At 39.3% G+C, this 20839-nt stretch overlaps 1 protein-coding gene across 1 annotated transcript in view; it reads right to left on the bottom strand.

Moving 5' to 3' along the window:
- Nucleotides 1-207: 207 nt before the first annotated feature.
- The window catches only part of LOC128945661 (interleukin-31 receptor subunit alpha-like), a 31044-nt gene continuing 10412 nt past the window's right edge, over nt 208-20839 (bottom strand). The window contains exons 6-15 of the mRNA XM_054289450.1: nt 18452-18593; nt 18208-18290; nt 16921-17131; nt 14630-14788; nt 13458-13580; nt 12737-12889; nt 9846-9989; nt 6728-6824; nt 4708-4771; nt 208-684 (exon numbers count right to left, since the gene is read on the bottom strand). Coding sequence (XP_054145425.1) covers nt 208-684; nt 4708-4771; nt 6728-6824; nt 9846-9989; nt 12737-12889; nt 13458-13580; nt 14630-14788; nt 16921-17131; nt 18208-18290; nt 18452-18593 — 1653 coding nt within the window. The remainder of the gene's footprint in view (nt 685-4707; nt 4772-6727; nt 6825-9845; nt 9990-12736; nt 12890-13457; nt 13581-14629; nt 14789-16920; nt 17132-18207; nt 18291-18451; nt 18594-20839) is intronic.

The following is a 20839-nucleotide window of genomic DNA, read 5'->3' as shown; positions in this document are numbered from 1 at the left end:
GTGAAGATGAACTTTTCCACTGGATGACTGTGTTGAAATAGCTAATCTTATAACACAACCAATCGATTTCACCAAGGAAAGTTACTATAGTGGAGATAACTATTGTCACAAGCTCACTGTCCCATATGGTCCTAGTGGCTCCACTGAAGTACAACAAGATTTGGAACTTCATTTTATGGTAAGGAAAATAATGAAGATGCTTCAGGTTTAATTGTCTTGTCCCATGAAATTTGGTCCAGATGGCAGAAGTACCACCTGGCTTTGTTTGAGGTAGTCCTGGGAAGCAAACAAAACCTTCTGCACAGTTTGTGCTGGCTTACTGCTTAGTTCCATTTTCAGACGAGGATGAGCAGTTCTTTCAGGTGTGCTCATTGCCAGACCCATCAGGGCTTTCTGACTAAACTCCATGCTGGCATAGTCATTCAAGAGTGGTACTTCCGTGGAAATGGTGTCTTCTTCACTTGTCACTGCTTCTGCAGGGATTTCTTCATGCCTTGGACTCATGTCTATGCTATTGCTAGGTTTTTCTGAGTGGCAGGTGTCATGCTTGTTGTCTTCTCCACCATCTATGGAGAGATCTAGGGTCAGAGGAACCTTTGATTCATGCTCTATGACAAAAAGGCTGGTGGTATCATTGTCTGACAGGGCCTGAAGCAGTGATCCTGAAACGCGTTTCCAGTTAGTCTGTGGGAAAAAGCAAGAAAAAAGAATAACATGCTAATTAATCCATTTTAGCACATCTTTGGTTTTAGAAATATAACTGTAAGTACCTAATTTAAGGGACCATCATCTCTGGTCCCATAGTATTTAATCAGTTTTTCTTGCTTTTATGTTTACTTTACACCAAAATTAGTGATGATAAAATGTAAGCCTCATGATGTGCTGTTCTGAGAACACAGCTTTCAAAAAATTTAGCAAATATATTACTGTGAAAAGGCAGAAATTTGAACAGCAGCCAGAAAACATTAAGCTGTCAGCTGCTATGAACAGTTTGTTATTAAACTTTATGCCATGCTGTGATCTGAGTATACCTGTGGTAATAAATTTTTTGCAAATTCTGGATGGTTAAATGGAGAACTGTTGGTAAAACCAAGCTTCCTTATTTTCCTCCTAGATTATTCTGTGTTTGCCATAATGGTTTTTAAATTATGGGCAGGCTGGTATAGCTATTAGACATTCTTCTTTCCTTCCTCCCCTACCTCCCTGTCCCCACCTGCTCTAAACTTGTTTACAATGGGCTTTTTTTGCAAGAAATAAGTAAGTGTGCATTGTTTTTTATTTTCTTTCTTCTTCTTCTCAGTTGTGATCTGACTAAGAAATGAGAATGTTGTTCTTTGAAGTCTCAGGAATACCAAATAAAATCTCTCTCTTTTTCACTTGTAATAGGATAAGTAGATATCACTACATGGTTAACTTCTGCCTTTTTTTAATAAAGATCTGTATGATATGTATGTTCATTATCGTATTTTTTTTATGAAGAGCAGCCCAAATTCCAAAGCTACCAAATCTGAAATAGGTTTTATGTCTACCTAGACTTTAGTAAAACACATGATACCATTTCCCACGGAGTTCTCCTGGATAAATGGGCTGCTCCTGGCTTAGGCAGTTACACTCTTCACTGGGTAAAAAACTGCCTGGATGGCCAGGCCCAGAGAGTGGTGGTGAGTGGAGTTACATCCAGCTGGTGTTCAGCCACCAGTGCTGTTTCCCAGGGCTCAGTACTGGGGCCAGTCCTGTTTAACATCTTCACCAGTGATCTCATGGAGGGCACCCTCAATCAGTTCACAGGTGACACCAAGCTGGGTGGGAGTGCTGACCTGCTGGAGGGCAGGAAGGCTCTGCAGAGGGATCTGGGCAGGCTGGATCATGGCTGAGGCCAATGGTGTGAGGTTCAACAAGGCCCAGTGCTGGGTCCTGCCCTTGGGTCACAGCAACCCCAGGCAGCTCCACAGGCTGGGACAGAGTGGCTGGAAAGGAGCTGGGGGTGCTGGTGACAGCAGCTGAACATGAGCCAGGCTGTGCCCAGGTGGCCAAGAAGGCCAATGGCATCCTGGCCTGGATCAGCAATGGTGAGGCCAGCAGGGCCAGGGCAGGGATTGTCCCCCTGTGCTGGGAACTGCTGAGGCCACACCTGGAATCCTGTGCAGTGCTGAGCTCTCAGTTTAGGAAGGACTTTGAGGGGCTAGAGTGTGTCCAGAGAAGGGCAACAGAGCAGTGGAAGGGTCTGGAGCACAAGTCCAATGGGGAGCTGGAGGTGTTCAGCCTGGAAAAAAGGAGGCTTAGGGGGACCTTATCACTCCCTGCAATTGCCTGGGAGTGAAAAGGAGGATGTAGCCAGGTGGGGGTTGGCCTCTTTGCCCAGGTGACAAGTGACAGGATGAGAGGAAATGGCCTCAGGTTGTACTAGGAAAGGTTTAGATTGGATATTAGGAAGAATTTCTTCTCAAAAAGGGTGGTCAGGCTGTCCAGGGATGTGGTGGATTCACCATCCCTGAAAGTGTTTGGAAAAGGTCTTCCTGTGTCAGTTGGAGACATGGATCATTGGTGAACTGGTTAATGGTTAGACTTGATGATCATGGAGGTCTTTTCTAAACAACATAGCAATGCTAGGATTCTGTCTGAAAGAGGCAATAGGCAAAGAAGAAGCATCTTTGAAGAATTTTGGCTATATATGAAGACCAGGAGACTGGTTTGGGTGACTGACTGACATTTTAGTTCCCCACAGTTCATTTTCCTCATCTCTGTAATGAGAATATCTTCAGTTCCTCCTGCTGCTCTGTGCCATGGGATGTATGATTTATATTTTGTTAAGTAATCCCCTGGATTACTGGACAACAAGTTGTTTTGCTGTCTTTTTTGGATTATTTTTGTATTTTTTGTCATGAGTTGCTAAGTTGCTCAACTAAACTGATGTGGTTCAGTCTTGGTACAACTAGAAATCAAATGAATGTACAGAATATAGCAAGATTTGCTCCCTGCCCCTGTTTTGCCTTAGCTATTTGGGGAATACATTTCTCCACAGTTCATTAATTGTTCAGATTACCAAATTAATTCTAGACAATATATCTGCTAAACTGTTTACTGTACTGTATCCTGACATAGTGCTTTTTCTGCTTTCTTCCAAACGATTATCTGGTGTCTGGTATTTCTGTGTCTAACATGTTATGAACATTGCAATATTCTCTACCAGGCATGGTTAATACAAACTTCATTTTCTTTGACAGTTTCTTTGCTTCTGCAAGAAAAGTTAAAGGCATTTTTAATTCATATATTTTGCTTTTATGCATTTTATGTCAAAATGGCACTGTGGTTCATAAAACCTACTTGTCCTTTCTGTAGCATGCAGTCTCAGCATGTTTCACTTGCATTTCTTCATTGCAAAATGGCTATCTGATTACTAGCTCTGAACTCATCACTTCTTTAGCTGCATTTAGGTGGAAGAAAGCAAGTGAGAAAGTCCTGATCTGGAATGTGAAAATTCCTACTTGCTTTGTTGCAGGAAGCAATGTTGATGTTCAGGAAAACTTCTGATTATCAGCAGACTATCAGGGTCTTCTGAAATACTGTTTCTGATTAGTTCACTCTGTATCCCAGTTCTGGACAGTAGATACCTACCTAGCCAATGCCCAAAATTTGATGAGATAGAAGTCTGCTTGTTAAAGCTTGTGAGAGGAACTGCTAGATTGTCAAGTGCCAACTTAAGTTCAATTCTTCCAGAAAAAGAGATTTATAAAGGAAAGCAGTAGGAATTCCTGATACAAAACCACAATCATAGGTGGTCTGAGACTTACGAGATAAACTTATGTGTTCTAAAAGGAGGACTTTTAGTATCAGATGTCACAAAAAATGCAGCAGAAATCTTGCTAAAAATGGGAAGACAAGGAGGTGAAGATACAAATAAGTCCACCAATAGGCAAAAGTGGATAATGTGGTCTCCAGCAGTTGATTCTAATAGCTGTATTTTTTCCTAACAGCTGATTTTCCTGCTTATTTAGTACTGAAATTCTGGTATACTTGGCAAAATAAAGGGGAAAGCTGTGGGCAAGATGTGAGCATACTGCTGAACCTTGGGGCCTATAGGTAGGTAGGTGCTCCTCAGACAGCCACCAGCTGCCAGACAGAACCCCTGGATTGCTTTGGAGGCAAGCTGAGGAGCAGACTTCAGAAAACACCATGTTACATGGCCTCTCTCTTTAGACTTCTCTGGAATTAGGCCACAATCCACTACTTTGTATTTTGAACAACTTGTACTTAATAATCAGTTTGAGTTGGTGAAAACAGACTGGTTAATGGTTAGACTTGATGGCACTTCATTTTATGGTAAGGAAAATAATGAAGATGCTTCAGGTTTAATTGGCTTGTCCCACGAAATTTGGTCCAGATGGACAAAAAACCTCTGAATTTCTCTCTTTGGACTCCATCTACCTCCATTCAGCTTTGATTTGTTCTTTTAAGGATCATGTCTTTAAAAATGCTTTACAATGTACTCAAAAACAGTCTGAGAGCTTTATTAAATTTTAAAGTGTATACAGCCTATGCCTAAATAGAAACTATCCCCATCCTATGTTTTGAATATTACTCTGGCTTCCAAGCAGTTGATATTAGACATTCTCTTGAGTAAAGTGTCAAAGGACAGATAACTAGCACTATAGCTTAATCAAAGATCTCCCCTGTGTATTTTTTTCATGCTGTCAGAAGAGTACTCACCATATCCTGGACTGCAGTGCTGTTTCCTGGGGTGGGTACTCTGTGCCAATATGATATTTTCAGCCTGTAAAGAAGTACTTTACATTTAACATCAGGTTAGATGACTGACATTTCCTATGCATCTAAATTAATTATTGTTCATACATAACATATTGACATTTTTGTAACCATAAAACAGGTGTTCTACAGAGACATTTAAGCATAATGCTAATTAAAAGCTGAAGAACAAACTTGGTTGTCTATACTGAAATACTGAGTTAATGATGATTAACATCCTTATTTAATGACAAAGGAGCTGTGAAAGTACTGGCAATGTTGTCTCTTTCTGTACTTTTAATCTATACATCTAATATTTCTATACATCTAATTTGTTATCATTTCCACAAATCCTCCATCTTCCTTGAGGTCTTTGGGATATAAAAAACAAAGCTTGTTTTAGTAAGTATTTGCTCCTGGGCTTTGATTTAAAAGTTTCCTTTCCCCTGAAAACAAAGAGCAAGATGCTTCTGCATTCAGCCCCTGTGCAATGGCACCGGTAGTCTGGAAGAAGTTCTAAGGAGACAACACAACTCCTGCTCTTTCCTGATTGTTTTGAGTTTGGCTCTTTCTGGGAGCTATCACATACAGTATCTCACCTCCATAATAAAAGCCTCAACAAAGCTGTGAGAGAGGCTGAGACTTTAAGTAGTCCAACACACTGCCTTAGTGTTGGTTTCAGTATTTTCCAGTTTTGAAAGTAAAGCTAGACTTCATTAGCTTTAGGGTACTTTGCCTCTGCTTAGGCTGTGGTTGCAGGTGAAAACTGTGGCTGTAAAGTTACTGAATCTCCTGCTGATCCTGTGAAGATGGGTGTTTGGCTGGCTGGTGACACCTTTCTTAAAAATCAAGAAGGCAATTGAGACGAGGGTATCACTGGGACCCTTTATCTCAGTTCAAATGTTCAATATTACTACAAATGTACAAATTTAAGCACTCTTTTGTAGTGCTACACTGGGCTTCTGGGTGCTGCCTGGTTGTTTCGTGTTTTGTTTTACTTTTTTCCCCTTTCTTCTTTCCTATTGAGCCCAGACAAAGAGGTGTAGTCTTATACTGAACACAATGAAGTTTACTCTAGGTCAAAACTAGGTAAATCTCAGAAGCTCTTGCCAAAACTGTTGTATCAGACACAGTGCAACTTAGAATACAATCTGAAAAGGCAGAGTCTGTTTCCCAGTGGCAAGGACAAGTGTTAAAAGCTAAAGCAGGCTATGTCATGCTGTGTGGCTCTCAAGCCACAGGTTGTGCCAACTGTCCTTCAGCAGTTGTGCTTTCAGCTTCTGAGGCTGGTGCTTTGTGAAGAAGAGTAAAAGGGAAGGTAGTGTTCTAGGACACCAAATAGTAACATGAGTGGTTGTATGCAAATAGGTTTGTCAGAAAATTATTATTGGAACCCATTACTATGCAAACTTTCTAGTCATAGTGTATGCACCTGATATTGTACTTCAGATTATTATGTGGGGGTGAATACTTTATTATTGAAGAAACCAATTTTTCATAAAATAAGAGGACCATTGCCAGAACTTACAGTCACCCTTATTATTCTCTCTTGTTCCTACTCATTTATTGCTCCTTGTCATTATGTGCTTATATGCATACTTTATAAATTTAATATCCAAATGTGTTTACAAGAAACATCTTAGATAAAATTTATCAAATGCATGCTTTATCTATATATATGTAGCATATGTCCCAGTGTGAGAAATGGTCCTGTCTCTTTCTAAGAGTGTTTGTGACAGGAGGTAGTCAGATAAAGGAACCAAAATCTAAAGAGTACAGATTTTTTACAAATTTGTTTTACCATTTAAATTAGCTTATAGTGGCTTGTAATTGCTCTCACTGTGAGATTACTGTGGTGCTTTTGGTGTTGTGCGTTTTTTGAGTTGTGTTGCCTTTAATGACAAGAAAGACCTGGTGTCATGAAACTCAGAGCTAAGCAAAACAAGAGTGCTGCTAGCAACTCCAGCCAATATTCTGTTCTTACCTTTTAATCACCAGAGAACAAGTGAGAGGTGCAAAAACCAGAATGAGTACCATGCTGAAACAAAGACCAATCACAAAACCTTCAAGTTCTCCTTTATCTGATGGGAAACAGAAAGCTTGAATCAGATTTATGGCGTTAAGTACAGAAAGACCTTATTAACTTCATGAGAGAAATATTTCAAACAGAAGTCAAAGCCAACTTTACACATTGTTCTGGAATTTAGGTAAAATTTAGTTAAAACTAAAGCTGGTGTTCTCAGGGGAGTGTGGGCTTTTCAGGTTTGTATTTTTAAGCTATATAGGTATCATAGAATCACAGAATGGTTGGGATTGGAAGGGATCTCTGAAGCTCATCTATTCTAATCCCCTACTAGCAGGTTCACCTAAAGCAGGTGAGACAGGATTGCATCCAGGCAGGTTTTGAGTATCTGTATGGAAGAAGACTCCGCAGCCTCTCTGGTCAATATCACCCTCACAGTAAAGAAGTTCATCATGTTCAGGTGGAAATTCCTGTGTCTCAGTTTATGCTCATTGCCTCTTTTTGTGTCATTGGGCACCCCAGAAAAGGGTCTGGCCCCATTTTCCTGACACTTGCCCTTAGGGTATTTGTATATATTGTTGAGGTCCCCTCTCTGTTGCCTCTTCTCCATGGTAAAAAGGCCCAGCTCTCCCTGATTTCCTCGCTAGTAAGGTGCTCCAGCTCCCTAAACACCTTTGCAGCTCTCCACTGGACCCACTCCAGGAGCTCCATGTCTCTGTTGTCCTGAGGAGCCCAGAACTGGACACAGCACTCCAGGTGAGGCCTCAGCAGGGCTGAGTAGAGGGGCAGGATCACCTCCCTCCACCTGCTGGCAATGCTCTTCCCAATGCCCCCAGGATACCATTGGCCTTCTTGGCCACCAGGACACACTGCTGGCTCATGAAGAGCTTCTTGTCCACCAGGACCCCCAGGTCCTTCTCCACAGAGCTGCTCCCCAGCAGGGCAGCCCCAGCCTGTGCTGGTGCCTGGGGTTGTTCCTCCCCAGCTGCAGGACCCTGCACTTGCCCTTGCTGAATTTCAGATGATTCTTTGTCCATTTCTCCAACCTGCCAAGTGGTTTATTTCCTCCCCATGCTGTTATGTGAGCTCTAACTTGTTTAACAGGTCAGGACCCTCATGCACATCGGACATTATAAGAAACTATTTAGATGAAAGTAGCTTTTTATCGATTTCAGGATTTACTGGTAGTGTTTGGGGGTTTTTTTGGTTGTTTGGTTTTCGTTTTTGTTTTCTGGGGATTTTGCTTGTTTGTTTGTTTGTGGGTTTTTTATTTGATTGGGCTTTATTTCATTTTAGGGTTGTTTTGAGAGGTCATGCCTGGTCCTGATAGCAATAACACAGCTTGTGTATTTAGATAGTGTCCATGCTTTAACTTTTAAGATCATTAAGACCACTTTATCTGTAATCAGTCATTTGTCAAGCCTTGAAGCAAACCTATGTCTCATATTGCCTCTTAATACTTGCTTGAAATATTTTCTATCAAGATCCCACCTACCTACAGAGGAGAAAGTGTTTGAGAGGTTAATGAATGTTGATAAAATGCTCAGGCTAACACAAGAACCAAAGCTGACTGTGATGTTAAGAGGGAGTCAGTGTAGATGTCTTTGTTATAGATTTTTGATGTCTCCTTCATTATAGGAGACAGCAAAAGTTTAAAAATAGTGCTTGTATAGTGTGGCCAGTTCATGATTGTGTTACTGATATTGACAAACCATATTTGCAAAAAAAAAAAAGCCACTTGCTTTTTCTTTTCCTACCCATCCCCCAACAATAGTCCATTTTTTTTTTTTTACCAAACAGCTACCTAATGTTCAAAACTAATTTGGAAAGCTGCAAATTGCTCTGTTGCTGAAATTTGTTCTTTATAGCAAAGAAACCTGAGATACTTCTAATGGATTAAACCTGTGAAATGTTTGGGAAGAGCAAAAATAGTAAATGTAATATTTAAATTCAGTGTAATTACTTGATTTTTAAAAATGTTTTGTTAATTTCACTCTGCATTTTTGTTACTTCACTGAAAAATTGAATACTTTTCAAATACATACTTGGTAGGATGAATGAAATAGAGTCTTGAAGAAAGCTCTAGGGAGAGGCTTTAATATTTTGTATTGACAGGAGGAAGTTTTCAGTGGGGGGGAGGAGGGTGCAAATCCTGTTGATTTCAAGGAAGATTTTAAATTTCTTTCTTTTTATCTCTTTACATTTTTGACTATTTATTTGTATGGTTTTATATCTCTTTCACTTAACACAAAAAAGCTACTCTGGGGAGAAACCATTTGCATACTTCTATTTCTGAATATCACAGGTTCCTGATACCATCTTAGCATGTTCTTTTATTTTTCTATTTAGAAATCTCCATTAAGGGAAGCTGTGGTCAAACAAAAAAAGTCTGTTGCAGCATTAGTTTTAGTTTAACTGAGGAGGTGTTAAAAATGTTTGAAAGACTAAGTTTAGCCAACCTTAAATGATTTGAAGATTTTTAGACTTTTTAAATGTCACTGTATTGGTCTTAGCCTATCCAGGCACTTCTGAGAAAAGTAAACTTTTGTCAGTGACCTAAAGGACTTGTTACTTAGAATGTACTTAAATTATCAGAAAGAAAAAGATATTTTAGTTAGTGTTCACCCACACTAGGAGCAATTGAAAGGTACTTAATCTTTTATTTTTGCAGTTAATGGCTCAGGAAGCCAATTTTACATGACTGCTCAGGATTTTGCCAAAGCAGATGATTGAACATTACTAGTCACAGGCAGAAATTTCATCTGATGAAATCTAAAGAGTAATTGTCAATAAATAAATATGTGTGCACATAGCTAGGACAAAAAGGTCAGAAAAAGTTTCAGAGATTAAGAACCCTAGCTAAGTTCCCTGTATATTAGGTAATAAAATACAGGTAATATACAGATAATTAAATACTTTGTTCTGTGATACAAAGTTTACATTTTGCAGAGGACCAATTTTTTGTGCTTGTTCTCAGTAACTGAGGATTGACTAATAAACCTTGTGAGGTTTATTATTGAGAGGACAGAAAGCAAAGATTCATGCTGGATAATGAAGATGCACAGGGGTTCCACAGTACCATATTTTGGAGTGCTGAAAGGCTGTGAAAGAGTCTGAGGTCCTTCTCCAGCACTAGTGAATCCTGAAATCTGCACACGATAGGTGGTCTTTTCCTTCAGTCCGGTAAGATGGTAACTTGTGATAGAAGTGTTGAGAGTAACAGCTGAAACACAAAAGGTTTTAGGAGGAGATGATTAGATGAGCTCTCATGGCTGAGCAGGTATCAGTGCAGCTGACTGGGCAAACAGCAAAATTTCAGTGCCCTGATCCTCATCTGGAGCAAACCAGACTGTACAGATGCTCTTTGGATGGATACAAGAGTTCCCCAAAATATTTATGTACATTTTAAATCCAGCGGTTAAAAGCATGAGCTTTTGACACTCCAAGGCTGTATTGGGTTTGTATGGCCAAGTTTTGGTGGCAGGGGTGCTGCAGGAGTGGGTTCTGTGAGAAGCTGCCAGAAGCTTCCCATGTCCAGCAGAGCCAATCCCAGCTGGCCCAGGATGGAGGTGCCCCTGGCCAGGGCTGAGCCCATTAGAAATGGCTCTGTGATAACAGATCTAAGAAGCAAACAAAAGTTACTCTGCAAATGTAATTGCAGCCAGAGAAGAGCAGAGTGACAGTATGTGAGAGGAGCAGCCCTGCAGACACCAAGGCTGGTGAAGGAGGGGCAGGAGGTGCTCCAGGCACCGGAGCTGAGGTTCCCCTGCAGCCGTGGTGGGACCGTGGTGAGGCAGCTGTGGCCCTGCAGCCATGGAGGCCCCAGGGGATGCAGAGATCCATGTGCAGCCCCTGGAGGGGACCCAGGCCAGAGCAGGTGGATGTCTGAGACAAGGCTGTGACCCTGTGGGAGGCCTGGGCTGGAGCAGGGTCCTGACAGGGACCTCCAGACCCATGGAGAGAGGAGCCCATGCTGGAGCAGGTCCTGGTAGGACTCGTGACCCTGTGGGGGACCCACACTGGAGCAGGCTGTGCCTGAAGGACTTAATCCTGTAGGAAGCAAGTAGCGTGGATGCTGGAGCAGTTAGTGAAGAATGGTAACCCATGGGCTGTACTCATGCTGGAGAAGTTCATGGGAGAGCTGTCTCCCATGGGAGGCAATCCATGCCAGAGCAGGAGAAGGACTCTTCTCCCTGAGCAATGGCAGAAACAATCTGTGATGAACTGACTGTAACTCTCTCTGTGTCTCCCTGGTGGGGAAGAGCTGGAGGTGGGAAGGAGGGAGTGGTGGAGAAAGGTGTTTTAAAGATTTGTTTTACTTATCATTATCCTACTCTGAATTACGTCAGCAATAAATTCCATCGATTTCCCCAAGTCAAGTTTGTTTTGCTCATGTGGTAATGTGTGATCTCTCCTAGTCATTATCTCAACCCGTGAATGTTTTGTTACATTTTCTCTCCCCTGTCCACCTGCAGAGCCAGAGTGGCTCTGGGTTCCAGTGGCTCTGGCATCCAGCCAGGGTCAAACCATCGCAGGTGATGAACACAGAAGGCTGCTTATACTTCATGAGAGGAAAATACATCTAACATGGTGAACAGTTGTTCTTATGCTGAATGTAAGAGTTAACATTAGGACTAGCCCTCTTCACATACTTTACTCTCACTCCAGTTGTTAGTAGTGGTTTAGCTTGATTTATGCCAGTGCTCTTACTCATCATTCAGTACAGAAACAGGGCTGTGCTTTCCGCTTTACCTGCTTTGTGGAGCTTTCAGATAAACCTGCCTTTTCTGATAGTGCAGTGACTTTTCCCTTGGCCAGAATAATGTACAAACTGCCATGTTGTAAGGATGCCTTTGGGACAGAAATTACTCCTCAAGTTTGCCACTGTGGATTTAAAATCTTCACAGAAGGGGATGTGATGGTGCAGCCTATGGACTTCCTTCCCCCAAATTCTCCAGTAAAATTATACTTCCTGCCTGGAAAAAATGGCTCTTGGATGCCATGTCACTGCTGTCTTAACTGGTTAAGATCGAGAAAAAAAAAATTAAGTTCAGCCCTGGATGTTCCCATTCTGCCTGCTCTTGTGATTTCAGATAGGTATTTGAAGTGGAATAGAATCTCCAGAAGACCTTTTATGATTCTCTAAAGGCATAGGTCAACATGCACTATAGAACTTTTATTATCTCCCTTTGTCAGGTCTTACTTGATATTTGTCTTCCCTAGAATGTCTTCAATTTTATTTGAAAGCCCGTACGTACAAAGTTAATGTATAATTACTTATGGCAAAGCGACTTTCCACTCTAGACCAGAAAGAAAATGTTTATCAAAAGAATATGGGGATTTTTTAAAATTGAAAACTCAAGTGGTCTGAATTCCCAGCTATTAATTTACTCCTATTTGTAGAAGTTTCGTCATTTGTAGTTTGTTAAGGTTGGAAAAGATCTCTAAGGTTATCCAAACTTAGTAATAAAAACTACCAACTTAATAAAATGTTTCCAAAATTAAATTTATAATGGTGTATTTAGAAACATAAGAAATGCAAACTGCTAATTGAGTTGAAAAATGAAATATGGAATGTCTTACATCTTATAGAAAGGCTCTGAATCCAGCTTGGATGAGGTGCTATGAAACATAAGTCATTTGCTTACATAACATAATATTCGTTTGTGACTGAAATCGTAATAGTGAAAATGTGTGTCTTCCTTTAAGTGCTCCTAGAGAATTCTGCTGTAGTCTCAGAAATGTAATTTTTATGGAAATAGCAATATTTAATTTGAGATAAAAATTAGAAAATTCTAAGTGTTCATGGGAGCATCTAGAGCATTAAGAGTCTAACCAGGAGCTGACCTTTGAGAGCAGAGCACTCAATTTGCGCAGAAATCATAAATAACTCAGTAGAATACATGGTCTGAATGAAGCTCTTCTTTCATGACCCTGAACTGCTGCTTTGTTCTGGCAGTGGTGACTTACCTGGAGACTTTTTCCTTGATGAATCTGTGTAACTGATCCTGTATCCCTGGAGAAAGCCCAGACGGTCTTCTGCAGGTATTGCAGTCCACTTCACAAGTGCAGAATGCTTTGTGATATTCAGAATTGTCACATTAGCGGGACCAGTCCTAGGAACTTGAAAAAAACAGATATTTGAGTTCTGCATAAATACCTGTGCAATGGACATACAAGACTGAATCCCAGCTGTTTCCAAGAGAGTTCTTGTCAAATTCTAGATGCTATAAATGCAATGTAAAGGGTGCAAAAGAAAGGCAAAGTGCCAGATAGTAAAAACCTCTCACCTTAAACAATACCAAAGTAGGCAGAAATTGTGACTCTCTCATTATGAATATTTTACTCCAATAGCAACAACTTTCATTTCAACTTGCAATATGAGACACTATGAAATTGGGATTGGAAAATCTGATTGAAATTGTATTTGAGCCACATGGGTCTCAGACCATCTTTCTGTTATTTTTGGTAATGTCACATATAATAAAAATATTTCTGTGGAAGTGTCAGTAAGGAACAGCATTCAGGTAGCTCACTGCCAGGACATGACCTCTAAGAGTAAAGGCAATGCTACCTGGAGAAAGCTGTTCAGTCATCTGGAAAAGAAATCTTGTGTAGTCTTTTTTTACTGCTACAAACAGGAAACAAGAAGAAATATAGAGGGGTGGGGTTACACAAAGGGGAAGAATACCTCCTTCAATGAAGTAAAAGTGGGTCACTCCAAAAGTCTTTTCATGTTTTATGAAACTTTCACACTGACACGCATCAGATGTATGTACCATTATTTTGTACAACTTATATGGCTGAAAATTGTCTGGAAAACAAATAAAGATATGTCAAGGTCTACTGAAAAGTTATAAATTATAAAGAATAAGAGGAAAATCAACAGCTTCATAGATTTTCTGTATATTTCTTTCTTTCTGAGACTCATAGCATAGCATAAGAGTATAGCGCTTTCCACTGAGTACAAAATATGTACATCCTTCTTCAGTGCCTCTAGATGCTTTATGTAAACTATTTCAAAGCCAGAACAGACAAAACTTGGGTTTTCTTTTAGAAGATCACAGCTGTGTTTATAGTCTCCCTACAGGAGACTTTAGCTGCTGAAGGAGAAATTAGGAACTAAAATGGCTGTAGTTATCTTATTTCAGGGATAGGTATTTCCCACTCAGCTAGAATACATAAACCCAAGGAAAAAACCTAGATGTAATGTGGCACTACTGATATTGCAGAAGGACAAAGGTAAACAGTGCTCTCTAGAAGACTTTGTAGAACTCTGAAGCTAAATGTTCTCCATTGCACATAAAAAACAGTGCTGAATGGCCTTTGCAAGAGTTACCTACGTGATTTCAATCAACATTTTCAATGTTTGTTCCATATAGAAATCCCTGACTGAAGCCCATCATGTGTAGCACGGTAAGCAGAATACTGGAGTTGAAAATTTAGGCTTTGACAAGTATAGACACTGGTATAAAACCAGAAATTAACCTTAGGGAGTCTGTAACAGAGCAGTTTATATTGAAAGATAAGCTTACCTAGGTACAAGATGAAAGTTTTTTTTAAAGCCAGTAATATATAGGTCTGTCTGGAATGTGGGCAAGGAGAGACATTGTACCAGTAGCTTAGCTGCATTTCTTGCCCAACAGTATCCAGAAGAACACTAATTAATACTTCTTTTTATTTGCCTTAATGTTGCTAGGCATTAACTGATGACTTAGTACTGGACAAGTATTAAGAGCAGTACTTATCTGGATGAATCTTCAGTTTGCCCTTAAAAACAGAACAAAAATCTTACTCTGCCCAACCAAAAATAACCAAGAAATGAAAGGGTGCTTCCATAGGAGATGTGGTGGTTGCTGTTACCTAATGTGAAATTTCCAGTAGCCGTAGTTATTATTTTCATGTGCATATTCTCTTTACTAGTGCCCCAGTCAACCACAAAACATTTTGGTTTGTATTCTGGAGTCCATGTGACAACTGCATTTGTTCCCTGGCTTTTGACATGGATTTGACCAGGCAAGTCTGTGAACAAATACACAATTAAAGGTCAATAAACAGGAAAGCACTTTTCTCCCCTATTGTTTTTTCTTTCTCCCTTTTGCTCTGTTTTTTAAAGATTATTCATTAAGCAAATATAGCAACATAGCAAATGACTCACTTACCACAGTAAGGTTTACAATAGTATTTCAATAGAAGAAACTTAGCATTTACTGCTTTACAGTGGTAGCTGGGAATTACAGTGTGGATTGCTATACGAGAGTTTTCCTGATTTCTGATTGCTTGAAATTAGGTGGTTGTTCCAAGGCTCAGGAGAAAGATGTCAGGTGCTGCTAAATAACCTCCTGTGAGCCACTAGCAGCTGCTACACATAGAGTAACTCTGAGATAGTGCTTGCCTGAGCAGGGGTGGAGGAGAAGGGGCTAATGATAGATCATAGCTAAATGATTTCATATTTCATATGTTTTGAATTTTCTGAAAGGATCTTGAAGATTTTGACATTTTTAAAGACAGGCTACAAAACTAGGAATGACCTTCTGACTGACACTAAGGAGGGAAAAGGGCAACCTGCCATTTTGAGGTAAGAAGTGGACCTTGTGAGAGACATAAACATTCTCCATTCTGTCTCCTGTCTGGAAACAAATACAAGAAAGGCAAATTTCATTAATTGTGAGGGAGCTGTGGTTGTCTGACAGAGCTAGGGCTGTCTGAGAGATGGCTGGGATTGTTTATCCTGGAGAAAAGGAGGCTCAGGGGCGACCTTATGACTCGCTACAACTGTCTGAAAGGAGGATCCAGCAGGGTCAATCTCTTCTCCCAAGCAATGAGCCATGGGACAAGAGACATAGTCTTAAGCTGTGCCGGGGGAGGTATAGGCTCAACATTAGAAGGAATTTCTTCACAGAAAGAGAGTTTGGGCACTGGAATGGGCTGTGCAGGGTCGTGGTAGAGTCACTGTCCCTGAAGATGTTTAAGGAAAGAGTGGATGATGTGTCACTTTAGTGCCATAGTAGAGTCAACAGGGTAATGTTAGGCTGTAAGTTGGACTCAATGATTTCAGAGGTCTTTTCCAAAATAGTTGATTCTGTCATTCTGTAAAGAAAATTACTGTACTAGCTGACAAAAAGTTGTGTATGCCGAGAAGGAATTTATCTTAAGAATGCACTTAATGCAAGTATCCTCTCAGTAATTAGTGATAGATACAGAGAAGCTGCACTAACATGCAAACAGAAGAGGCATCTGGAGAGTGCCATGAAATACAGGCTCAGAGGTTCACTAGACAACTAATTGTCAGTCACAAGGCGGCTCGAACTGGTAGGATATATTTTATCAGAAGAGAGCTAAGGGACTGAAATGTAAGGGCAAAATCAAGTTGTTACCTCTTTGCAAGGAAAAGGAGAACAGTATGAGGAGAGTGTTAGAAAATTCTGGATAAGCAATCATTTGCAGCTATCAGAAGATCAATAAGGGTACTTGCACACTTCTTTATTGTGAATGCTACAGCTGAATTTAAAAAAACTTACTTCGTAAGAGAGGTTCTTATACTGGAATAAATACACCTCAAGACTGTAACACATGAAATTAGTTTATATTATAAGGAAGACATTATACAGTAAGTTTTATTCTTTAAATGAAAAGACTGTCTATTAAGGCCTCATAAAAGCTTACATCTTCATTAGAATGTGACATGTACATCCCAATGTGACATGTATATCCTATCTATTCTTTTCCTATGTGCCAGTTTGAGTAATACTGAAATAAAGGACAGTAGCAGGTCTCTGAATAGTTACTTAGCTAAAGAACTTAGACTTGCACATAGTTCTGTGAACTTTTTTAAACCACTGGCACCTACTTGATAGTGAGGACAATCCATAATACATTTTTCCAAGTAAAATCCACAATTTTCCTAAGTAGATCCAACACATGGTATTTTCTCTAGCTTGACCAACAAAGAAGTGCTAAATTGAGTATTAAATTGCTAGTCTGTTAACTTCTACTGAAGTATCTTAAGAAACAATTCTGACTCGTAGTATGTAAAAATATTAGCTTAATATATATTCAAGACAACAGTTTCACCTATCCCAAAGTCCGTGAAAACGTATCCCTAGAGATTGGTCATAAAACTTCCCCACCACTATGGTGAATAAGGTAAATACCTGTTACAGGGAATTCTGGGACAATGTAGATAGCTCGTGGAGATTCTCCTGCTTCATTATAGGCAGAAATATTAAGTCTGTAGTAAGCCATGGAGACATTAACAAGAATTTTTCTGTCTTTGAGAGAGATGTGATTTGGTGGTTGGCTGCAACTGTTGGGTATTCTTTCCACATTAACAAAATATCCAAGGATATTCTCACTTTGTGCTACCTAGCAAGAGGAAAAACATTATTATTCTATAAACACTGTTATGTCCTGTGCAGAAAATCAAGAGGAATTTAATTTTATAAACAAAATGTGGCCTTTAATGATGGGGATAAAATCACACTGTTTTAATTAAGTCATTAGGAATCAATAAAGCAAAGCATTTCCTTAAAATTAAGAGCATGCTTAAATTGAGAGGGGTTAAGTACATGATTAAGAATTTTCCTTAACTGAGATCCTAGTTATGTGTATGCAATTAGTAATAACAGCTGTGAAGCAGCTGTAACATTCTCTACATTTCAGTGGAACATATCCCTCATTTTCAGGAACTTGAAAGTTAATGAGAGGTGTTTAATTTAGATTTATGCCTCTGGATATCCTCATCTTCTAGGGCTTGATTAAGTATGTAGTATCTTTAAAGACAAATGCTAGCAATTATGCTGCCAGTTTGGAATGTGTTAAATATCCATTGGTAGCAATTCTTGGTGGTGGTTCACTCATTATTTTACTGTATTGATCTTAATAAGAGATTGGAAAATGTGTGCACAGAAATGGAAATTACTGCAATATAGACAGAAACTTAATACAAGAAAGCCTGTGAATACTTCAAGGATTATTTCTAACATCAAGATTGTCTGTTATTTCTGGCACAAAATTAATAGTGTGTAGATACCATGAAGCTGTGAGGCTGGGTTATCTTAATGAAATAACTGGATACTTTTGGAGTAAGATAGACAGGAAGACATTTACTATTTTAAAAGGCAGATACACGTATCTTGTGAGGAATTTCAGATGAAGATGGAAGCTCTTAAAATAAAAGCATGGTTTTTTCCCTGGAAAAGAAGGGAAGTTTTAGTAATTTTTCAAGAATATAAATTGATATAATTTTTCCCTGTTAGTTTCTAGCTTGTAAATCATCAGCATACAGATGCAATGAATTCTGCAGCAAGTATACAATATCCAGTGCCTTTTGCCTATCAAGTGTAGACTCGATACAATGAGAAAGTCTGTTTTTCCCTGCAATGCAAGAAGTAAATAGCATATACATAACAGAAGGTACCCAGACTGGAAGTGAATCTTACCTCCCACTTCAAGAGAACACTTCTTCTTCCAGGAGAGACTTGTGTGGTTACATTATATGATATTCTTGGCTTGTTCATGAGTTCTGGTAAACATGGAAAAAGATGGAGACATGCACTCAAATGAATAATTCTGATGTTCATATTTTCAAGAGTATCTGAATATCCTATTCCATATGACACAAAATTTGGAAAAGCCTTTACATTCATACTTAGAACCAGTAGGATGAAACTATATTTCACTTACTGTGAGGGACCAAAATCTCCTTGCCCCAGATGCAAACACAGTTGAGATCGTCCTTGGTTATGCATCTGAGCTGAACAATGTATGAAGACATAGCATTTAAATTTGAAATGGTGACATTGGAAACATTACTTCCTACAGGCACCTAAAAAAAAAAATTATGTAACAACAATAAAACATTATCTTATATTAATTATCTTCTCAGCCTAAGACCAACCTTCTGACTCAACAGAAAGTAGAGGTTCCTGTCATCAAATAGGAATTATTGCACATTTTAGTCAAGCTATTTTCATTCTTTCAAGGCAACACCCTCTTTTTCATGAGCTTGTCCTGCTCACTCAAGACACTAAGTAACCTGGTCTAAATATTACTTTTAAAATCAATTAGACATTACATATACTGAAAAATAAAAATTTATTTAACTCCAAGCCTTGTTAGCATCCTCAAGAACAAGAAGTCAAGGGAAAACTAAACAATAAAAAAAAAGCCCTTATTTTTAAAAGTGTCGTTGTGTCTGAATAGATCCACATGGCTGTTGTCTTAAACAGCATGACTGGAGTGAATGTGTGGTTGCCTGTATGCCTTTGTGCTGCAGAAGAGATTTGCATCTGCAACTGATGATGGCACTGGAGCCCCAGTAACTGTTCAGGGAATGGAGTTTTTCTTGAAACAAAGACACCATCCCTGTCTAAGGAAAACCCTGAGCTGAAAAATACAGAGAAAATAAGAGAAAATATGATAGGAAACTGTTGTTATCACTTAAACTCTTCCCTAAAGCTCCCCAAAACCAACAGAGCCCCGCTGTAAGGTGAGCACCTCTTCTCTTTGAATTTCTGCAGTACTTTATATTTTAATAAGTTAATTAATTTATTTCTGTGGGAGTGTGCTCACCTCCCTCTCCTCCACTTCCCCTCCATCCTGACCTTTACTTCTTGTAATCCTGATTAAGTGATAACCACTATCAGCAGTCATATTAGATGTGTCTTGACCAGCATCTGACTCAAGGTCGATTTGGAGCAGACAGATAACAACATGAAAGACAAGATAATATGAAAGACTGATTTTAACAGTTCATCCACCTACTCATAGTGCTGGTTAAGATTCAACTCAAGTCAACATTGGTTGAAGCTAATATTTGAAGAGAGCATGCATTTATGTCTTTAAGTGTCACATCTTTCCCTTTAAATAGAGGATAGCTCACAGCCTGTTGAGCTCTCCTGCACAGCAATGGGCTATTCAATGGGATCTCTCGAGTAAAGACAGTAATCTTAACTTCTGAAGATTACTCCTCAAGGATGAGAGAGTACTCGTCTCACCAGATACTTGATAAGTGAATTGGAAATTAATACACCGAAAATTTTAAATCTCAATTAAATGATACAAAGGATTGATTCTGCACATACAATCCTTTAGATACAAACTGTTGACCAGGTCTGGGACTAAGTCTGAATCCAGAAGCAATTAGACTTGCAGGGGCTCTGAGAATCATTTTAGAATGCAAGGGGAGCCTTTTTAAACTATCATGACCCAATTAAAATGTCTTCCTCACAGTTCTGTCTGACTCTGTTCTCTGTGAAGTAATCAAGTGCTCATTGCCGTCTACTCCTGTTAAACCCCTTTCACATTTATTATCAAACTTTGCTAGATTTCTGTTTTATGTCAATAAACATAACTACTTTCTTATGAGTGAAGGATATTACTTTTAAATGATGTTGTCCATGACAACTTGATATAAGTTTTTGCTAGTTGCAAAAGAATCCCACTACCCACAATATTACAGAAAGACTCCAAACAAGAGGGAAGAGGAATGGATTTAAAACCCAAATGTTAAATTACATTACATGTACATTTATCCTGCTCTTGATGAGCACTAGCTTTTTACATTCTCTATGCATGCATGGCTGTGGCATTCACATTCTCTGAAAAAATCCCTTTGCCCAGGATTTTTCTCCTGGGAAGCTGAGAAGCCTCAGAGGAAAGAAAAACAATAATTATCTCATTTGCTTCTCCTGGGTGGAATGTGTTTGGAGTTTGGTTACCCACAGGCAATTGTTTCATTCGATTCTGGGGTGAATTGTTTTGACTCTTCGGCCAATTGGTGCCAAGCTGTGTTGGAACTCTGGAAAGAGTCTCAAGTTTTTCATTATTGCCTTTTTAGCATTCAGTAAGTATTTTCTCTATATTCTTTAGTATAGTTCAGTATAGTCTCTTTAATATAACATAGTATTGTAAAGTATTAAATTAGCCTTCTGAGAACGTGGAGTCAGATGCATTATTCCTGCCTTAGTTGGGGCATTCCCTATAAATACAGTATGTGGTCATACTCATTTACTAATCTTCAAGCTTAGCCTATGTTTATATTATTAGGAAGAGATTACAGCCTAAATTCAT

Source organism: Melozone crissalis, unplaced genomic scaffold (assembly GCF_028551555.1).
Source record: "Melozone crissalis strain CALT ecotype California unplaced genomic scaffold, PUWL_Pcris_2 ptg000005l_1, whole genome shotgun sequence".
In the NCBI taxonomy this organism is placed as follows: domain Eukaryota; kingdom Metazoa; phylum Chordata; class Aves; order Passeriformes; family Passerellidae; genus Melozone; species Melozone crissalis.
The sequence above is the reverse complement of the archived record's forward strand: the minus strand, read 5'-3'. Positions and strand labels throughout refer to the sequence as shown.